At 41.1% G+C, this 8,546-nt stretch overlaps 1 protein-coding gene across 1 annotated transcript; it reads left to right on the forward strand.

Moving 5' to 3' along the window:
* The first annotated feature begins 27 nt into the window (after positions 1 to 27).
* Positions 28 to 8,477, forward strand: tmprss7 (transmembrane serine protease 7). Its single transcript, XM_061064724.1, has 18 exons — positions 28 to 375; positions 1,251 to 1,455; positions 1,665 to 1,795; positions 1,892 to 1,959; positions 2,098 to 2,291; positions 2,367 to 2,402; positions 2,482 to 2,710; positions 2,785 to 2,909; positions 3,196 to 3,308; positions 3,425 to 3,531; positions 3,728 to 3,864; positions 4,316 to 4,423; positions 4,508 to 4,615; positions 4,703 to 4,819; positions 6,217 to 6,412; positions 7,192 to 7,460; positions 7,982 to 8,118; positions 8,234 to 8,477. The coding sequence occupies exons 1-18, from the start codon at positions 301 to 303 to the stop codon at positions 8,393 to 8,395; spliced, it is 2,517 nt and encodes an 838-aa protein (XP_060920707.1). The 5' UTR covers positions 28 to 300; the 3' UTR covers positions 8,396 to 8,477.
* The last annotated feature ends 69 nt before the right edge of the window (positions 8,478 to 8,546 follow it).

The following is an 8,546-nucleotide window of genomic DNA, read 5'->3' on the forward strand; positions in this document are numbered from 1 at the left end:
TTGTACCTTGTTATGAAGTCCATGAATATAAGGCAATGATGATAGAAGTTAATGAATGAAACATTAGCTAAAGCACTGGAGGAGGAACATTACCATCACCGGCTACCCATTCCCTGCTGAAGGATCTGGTTTCACACACCTGTCCCCTCGGCTGTGCATCTAAACGCTGTGCTGGGTGGCTTCACACCGTTTGTGTGTCTCCTGATGTTTTTACACGGCAGTTTTTCTTCTCAAGGGAATGGATCTTAAAAATCACAAAACAGGAAATAGATGATTGATGTTTGAAGAGATGCCTTTGTCATGGGCACAGAAAGCGAGGAGTACAAGCCAACGAGGGGAGATAACGATGATTCTTCTCAACAGGATGCTGCCAGTGTGAGTACATCGTCAACATGGAGTGTTCAGTGTTTTATTTGTTGATTTTTAAGGTGAAATTTGAATCCCTTCTGTCACTTCTTAATCAGGATTATAGCTTTCTCTCAGGATTAAACCCTGAAGATTGAACTGAGCTTGAACAAAATTAAATTCCACTTTTTGTCATGTTACTTTATTAAATGTTGGTTAAACTTTTTTTTTTCCCGTGGGAATCTTAAACCCCCGCTAACTTGTGATGGATTAAGTGACGCTTGCACAGTATGGGATGACACTGAATGAATAATATATGTGCATTGGGTAACTCAATGAGTGCAGAGCGCTGTATGCTATGGAGTTACTTTTGCTGGTTGTCAGGCATTAGCCTCCATAAGCTCGAGTTACCACTTATGGGGGCCATTATCAATAGAGATCACTGGTGGCAGATCTGCTACATGTTACATTTTTCCTTTGAATATTGATGTTCCTTTTAAGCATCTATGAAAATGTGTACAATTGGAAACACTTGCTTGCACATTACTATATGCATTTAGGATTGATTAGCATGTCATTTAGTCTACTGTACTGATAATTAGCTGACCTGGATCGGATACAGTGATATGAGGGGGATAGTCTCAACATGGTTCAGCTTTCTTATGATCCTCTTTCGTCCCCTTTAGCCCCAACTCTGAATCCTGAGGGCTCAGCAATTGGTGTTGGATCGAAAGTGTCATACTTATTTGTGCTTTTTATACCATTTCAGCATCATTAACCATATCCCCTTTAAAAAAAACACACAAATTGAAGTGGCATTGTAAAAACGGCAACTAAAATTTCCAGCTACCATGATGGCATTAGAGTGTGTATGTGACCCCCCCCCCCCCACTTTGTGGCTGTAGATTGCAGATGTGTCTGTGGAGGTGGCCACAGTGGACCACACTCTTCAAATGCTCCGCAGGATGTACAGGAAGACTCGACGGAAACCAAAGGGCCTCCAAAGGCTTTGGATCCATCTGCTGAACATCCCACACCTTGCAATCATCATCGCAGGCGTGGTGTTTGTGGTGGTGGTGGTCATGTGGTCACTGCTGTGGGTCTTCATATGTAAGTGACTGGATCTTTTATTGTAATGCAACAATGTATATATTTACAAACATGTTCCCAAAGCTAATAACCCTAACCCCCCCGTTTTATGCATCATTACATGCTTTGTACATCTGCTAGAATGTAATGTTTTTGCAACTAATATACTGTATATCTAGATTAAATTGTAACTATAAGTTAAACTTTACATTTTGTCTTGATTTCCTTAGTCCGCAGAGAAAGCAACAGTGGAGTGTACTTTGCTGGGATGTTCCGTGTTGCCGATGTGGAGTTCATCCCTGAGTACCGCCAGGCAGAGTCCCATGAGTTTGTATCCATGGCAAACAATATCCAGCACGTGGTACGCATCTGTGTTACCCTGTTATTCACAGGATGATCCCCTCTGACAGAGATCTAAGGAAGTCTTAGTGTTAATTGCAGGTGTCTGCTGTTGCAGGTGAGCAATGTGTACAAGATGTCTTCAGTGGCCAGACTCTACAAGCAGGCTGTCATTTCAGACCTCAGGTACAGGGACTCTGTAAATCATATTCGTAAGAAAGCAAAAAGAGCTGATATTTTGATTTGGTTTGTGCTTTTGAATTCAGATTCAAAAATCACCACACAAAAATCACTGTTTTTAATGGACTGTTTTCCCTCACACAGTAACAACAACAAAGGCGGTGTGCTGGTTCATTTCTGGATGGTGTTCGTAGTCCCTCAGCTGAAGAGCCCGGCAGTGTGTGAGGAGTGTGTGGGAGCCATATTTAGAGACTCAGTCCACACCAGCATGAAGAACAGGTCCTCTGTAGGCTATCTGCTGGGTCTCCCAGTTGACATAGACTCCATCCTTATTAATGGTGCGTCTGAGTGTACAAACATGCACCCTTATTTTTCTTGTGTTTGCAGAGATTGATTATTGTGTCTTCATGCAGCTGTTCAGAGATCAGATTATTCATCAAATGGAGCAGGTAGGTGATAGAGCTTGAATTTCAAATCTACACTGTATGGCATGTTTTGTGTCTTAAAGTTAGTTGGCTCTCCTTCCAGGCTCACAGTGTGTCGATAAGCTGTATGCCAACCTTCCTGGGTCAAGTGTCCCTTTAAACGTCTTCCCCTCATGGGGCGGTGTGACCTGCCATGTAAAACTCACGGCTGTCCCCGGCTCTCTGATCCGTCTGACCGTCTCCGTGTTCCACATCGAGCCCAGTGACTGTGTGAATGACGCTCTGACTGTGTACGATGCTCTGCTGCCCATGAGAGGGCGCATTCTGCACAGGTGAGCCTGCAGCTGACTTCTCTCCTTATGAGGTCAGACCATGCATCTATTAAAGTTGATCTCTTTTTTTGAAGGATGTGTGAGCCGGTGTCCAGCTCATTCTCCCTGGTGTCTACCTCTAATGTCATGCTGCTGTCCTTCAGGATGACTAACGGCAACAAGAGCTTCAGGGGACACTTTGAGGCCATTGCTGGGGAAAGTATGCCATATTTACCTAGTTATTTTATATGCAGTAGTTCCCAACCTTTTTTTTTAGCTTTTTATTCATATCCACAGAAATTTAATTTGTCTGGAATCAAAGGAATTTTCCCTTTCAGGTTACATTTTAACAACGCCCAAAGAATGGATAAAAACAAATAAACAAGAAATGAACAATATGTGGATGGTTATTAGAAAGATGTTTTAGACTCTCTCTTGTTGAGTGATCGTCTTTGGATCCCTTTTGTCTGGGGGTTAATGTTAAATTCCATCTCTGTCTCTCTCAGTTTGTATGTCTCATATTGAGACCCAGTTAAAACCTGAAACCTCAGGGCAGATCTACAGCCCCTTCTACCCCAGCCTTTTGCCCCCTCAGTGTGCCTGCACCTGGAAGTTTAAGGTCGAACACACGCACACTTACATGACACCTCAAACTACGGGTGACTTTTTGTTACTGTGACTGCTGTCCAAAAAAAGCTTTTATTGATCCATGTTCTGCTTTGATTTTTTTTTCAGACCCCTAACAGGGATTTAGGAGTTGCGTTACACTTTGAGAACTATGTACTGAAACCAAAGAACATGAAGGCCTGTGACCAGGGCTGGTGGAAGATCAATGATATCATGTATGTTGCTACAACCGCTTTATACAATTAGATTTAATGGAATTTTTTTTTTTTTTTTTTTTTTTTTTTTTACAAATATCTCCATAGACCGTGTTTTCTTCAGCCTACAGTACATTCTTGATTTTATTAACCTTTACCTAGTCATAACACAACATCATCCTGTGTTGGTGTTGGGTGGTTGTTTTCCTTCCAACAGTTTCTGTGGCAGCTACGTGGGACATCAAACCATGTTTCGGGTCGCTGACCACCGTCCAGAGGTGGAGTTTCGCTGCAGCTCGCGTAACTCTGCTCAGCCTTTTCAGGCGTCTTACAGCAGCTACAATATCAGCCAACGTAAGCACAGCAGGGCCAGAGAGGGAGTCATTACAACTGCCAGAATACGTTTAAGGAAATGGATCAAGTGTGCTTCAGTGCACTTCAGTATGGATGACTTTGTTTTTCAGTGGGCTCGAAAAAATCTTCTTATTTTTATTCTTATATATTTTTATAGGAAATATTCATTCTGATATTTCTATCATGTTATATTACACATTGCACACTATACATTGCTGGAACGCTGTCATTTATTCTGAGTTAAATTACAAGTTTGAATTTCCCTCGGGATCAATAAAGTATCTATCTATCTAACAATGTGAATGAGTTAAACAGCCTCATCAGAGAAGCTTCTCTAAATCAGACCCCTGGAAACAGCAGGACAAAATGTACTTGTGTTTTTGCACTTTTTTTTGTTTGAATCAGTTCACATGCATTTAAAAAATTCTTTCCCCACTCACTTGTTCCCCAGCCTGTCCAGAGAGCCACTTCCTGTGCTCCACGGGACTGTGTGTGGAGAAGAGCCGACGCTGTGACGGTCTGGACGACTGCCAGGATGAGAGTGACGAGGTTTTCTGTTGTAAGTCTTCTCACCTGCTACACAAAACTGCTTGTTTAGGTAGTCGTGCATTGAAAAAAAAAAAAATGTTGCATATTTTCAAAGCGAGGCCAACGAAGAACTGTGGAGGCGAAAGTCCTCTGCATCCTTTGTTTGTATGCAACGGAGAGAAAGACTGCATCAATGGAAGAGATGAGATCAACTGCACTCAGGGTATGAATTTTACTCTTTTTTTTTTACTGTCGACATTTAACCAGCAATAAATCATTTATTCATTTGTTTTCCTTTTTTATCGTCCAGAAACAACGTGCTCTGCCATCAGATATCAGTGCGAAAGTGGCTCCTGCATCCTGAAGAAGAACGCAAAGTGTGATGGTGTGAATGACTGTCAGGACCGCAGTGATGAGGCCGACTGCGGTGAGCCCTCTGAATGAACAGCTCAAAATGAACATGTTGAAGTTCATGCGATTCAATGGGATACGATATATTAAAATACACTTTATTGTCCCCTTGGTGGTATTTGTTTTGGACTCAATAGCTGCACTCACTTAGCTCTATTCCCAGTACCAACAATAAATACAAACTAAAAATAAAACCATCCACATGTTAACGACATATATTCCACATGACCCAAATTGCACTTAAAACCTGCATTACACATAAAATAAATGAAAAAGGGTAAGACAACCTTGATGCTTTTGCACAACCCATTCAGCCTTAAAAACTAAGTTTTTTCCAAATTTGTTAAGTTTGTAAAAGGGGCTCCATGCCGTCTGCCAAACAATCACTGGGCATCACATGAGAAGAGACTGCTCTGTGGACTGGAGGGAGAAGTTTTCAGTCCTAAAAACCTTCAAAGCTGTCGGAGAGGAAATAAAAACACTTTCAGTAATATTATTATGGATTTTTAATGATATAACATTTAATCTATATCATCATCTGGTACAATGCAATGGTCCAAAACAGATATTTATAAGACTAGCTGTACACTCTGTAAGATGAAATTATGTTTTTTTAACCACTGTTAACAAACCAGAGAGAGAGAGAGGGAGTGGAAAATGACATGCGACAACGGAGCCACAGGTTGAACCCGGGTCACACACTTGTAGGACTACAGCCTCTGTACATGGTACTCCTGACAGAAAATTATTCATTTACATAATTTTAAATACACATATAAAAAAAAACATCACCTTAATTATTTGACACTTTTAATTATTGACCAGCTGATGCAACACAAAATCACACACATTTGGTCCCACCTGAACTGTTTCTTAATGAACAGTAGGTATTTAGTGATTAAACTTCACTGCCAGGTCCTTAATGTGGCTCCATGAGAAAGTTGTAGTAATTTCATAATCCACTGGGCTGTGTGCTCCGAACCTGCTGACCTGCAGCGCTGAGGGGACCCTGCTGTAAGAGCTCTAATGTTTGCTTTAATTTGATCACAGTGGGGACTCAAGGCGACGGGAACAGGCCTGTCTTTGATCATTTGCTGATACTGTGCATGCACAGATTTATACACACACACACACACACACACACACACACACACACACACACACACACAGCCCTACTTTTTAATAAGGCTGCAGTAAACAGATGCAGTAACACTGCCCACATATAAAGATTTCAAATTATAGTATTTGGGATATTTTTATATATGCAACAGAGACACACAGTATTTAGAACATATCCATATAAGCACAAACTTGGACCTTTTTTTTTTTACACAAACACATGCTCTGTGCTTCGAAATCCAGTATATTATAACCTGAAAACAAATAAAAAATCCACCCATGTGTCATCCACAGCCTGTGGTCGCCCCTTTGTGGTTACGAAGGTGGGTTCATCTGCAGGAGCAGAGCGTATTGTGGGCGGAGATAACTCTATGGAGGGGGAGTGGCCTTGGCAGGTCAGCCTCCACTTCTCTGGTAACCTGTACTGTGGTGCTTCTGTCCTCTCCTCTGATTGGCTCATATCAGCAGCACACTGCTTCCGCAAGCAACGGTCAGTCTGTACCACCTCAGCTTAACAACATCCTTTTTTTTGTTTTATTGATAAGTGTAGTGGCTTCTGGATTCAACATGAAATACTTACATTTCATTTTCCAAGTAGCAGAAAGACAACTTTTATTTGGCTGTTCTCGTCATTTCTGGCTTGTAACCCTTCAGAGAGATACTTTTTAAATATGAGGTCATAGGATTCAGGCCTTGCAAACAACATATGGTGTTACCTTTCGAAGTTTGACAAAAAGAAAAAGAAGAAAAAAATATTAATTTGTTTTGCAGAATATAACTTGATTAAGTAATCCATGTAATTTTTTTGGGACCCCTCAGATTGATCTCATTTTAAAATAATGTAATAGCTATATTATAAGGACTCAATGTCTAAAATAATAAATTTAACATATTATTCAATTTCCTTTTCAATAAGGACAAGCTGTTCAAGAAAAGAACATAGTTGTCTTATTACAGCCTTTAGAATAACTGAATTATACATCTGATTTGTACCTGATCATTGCATTAAAGTCGTGAAATAAAACACATGAAATGAATGTGTTTAGTTTTTAATTATTGGTCACTCAAAGTTTGACCTTATTAGGCTGTGGTATTTTTCTTTTTTAATGGACATCAATGAATCATTTTCTGAAATGCAATTTATGAATTTGCTGTATTAACATTTGATGTATAAGACATTTTAACTTCTCGAAGAGTTTATCTGAAAGACAGAGTAATCTACACTCTTTGTGATGTCTTTAATGTCTCCTCGATCTCTGTCTCCTACAGACTGTCTGACCCGCGTTACTGGAGTGCCCACCTTGGCATGCTGACACAGAACAGTGCCAAACATGTGGCGGAGATCCAGCGGATTGTGGTGCATGAGTATTACAACGCGTACACGTTTGACTACGACATCGCTCTGCTGCAGCTGAAGAAGCCCTGGCCTGCATCCCTCAACCCGCTGGTGCAGCCTGTGTGCTTGCCTCCCCCGTCCCACACTGTCACCCACAGCCACCGCTGCTGGGTCACCGGATGGGGATACCGCTCTGAGGAGGGTGAGCAGTTACTCAGATTGGCTCTTTGAATTTTATACATTGATATAACTTTTAACCTTTTGACTTGGATACTTTACAATCAATGTTTAAGAAACACCAGATATTGTTTTCTATATGATCTTTGCTCCAATGACATCAACTAACATTGCACTCATATATTTTAGTTGCCTAAATCTCACTCATGAACATTAAGTCATGCAAGACCATGTTACTAGAACATGACACATACACACAATGAATTTTACTGCATCATGTGTGTCTTATAAACTGCCATGGACAACCTTTTGAAATATTGCTTTAATTACTTTAACCTTTTTCCCAACACGACTAAACTATTTCTGTCTTCATCTTTTGTTGCATCAAACCTCTTTAATGAGCTCCTCATAGGCAGCACTATTAGAGTTGCTCTTTGACATCTTTAAGGAATCTTTTATTGTTGTAGTTCTCCTTAAACATTGGAGTTATGTGTAAAAACGTTTCTTTTAGTTGCTTGATCTGTGTCCACATCCTGCCCTTTGCAGACAAAGTGCTGCCATCAGTGCTGCAGAAAGCTGAGGTGTCCATAATGAGTCAGACTGAGTGTAAGAAAAGCTACGGACCCGTCTCATCCCGCATGCTGTGTGCTGGGGTATCCTCTGGAGAGCGGGACGCCTGCAGGGTGAGCTCACATCTGTCTGCATCAGCCATAATCCCCAGAATTTAAATTTAGACCAGAGTATTTGAAGCATTGGATGTTAAATATGTTTTTTTCTGCATTGCTGTTTTTGTCTCAGGGTGATTCAGGGGGCCCGCTGACCTGTCAGGCACCAGGCGGAGGTCGCTGGTTCCTCATGGGCATTGTCAGCTGGGGGGCGGGCTGTGGCCGACCAAACCTGCCAGGGGTCTACACCAGGGTTAACAAGTTCACCTCATGGATCTACAGCCATATCAGCTGACACACTATCTGATTCATCCACCGCCAGCAGAATTTTGAAATATTTGTCTCTCACGTCAGATAATAAAAGGCATAATCATTAATGGTGCACTGTGGATTATTTTAATAATAATATCTGCCTTTTATTTGTGTTACAAGGTGTCACAAATGTG

The sequence above is a fragment of the Labrus mixtus genome, chromosome 19 (assembly GCF_963584025.1).
Source record: "Labrus mixtus chromosome 19, fLabMix1.1, whole genome shotgun sequence".
Lineage (NCBI taxonomy): Eukaryota > Metazoa > Chordata > Actinopteri > Labriformes > Labridae > Labrus > Labrus mixtus.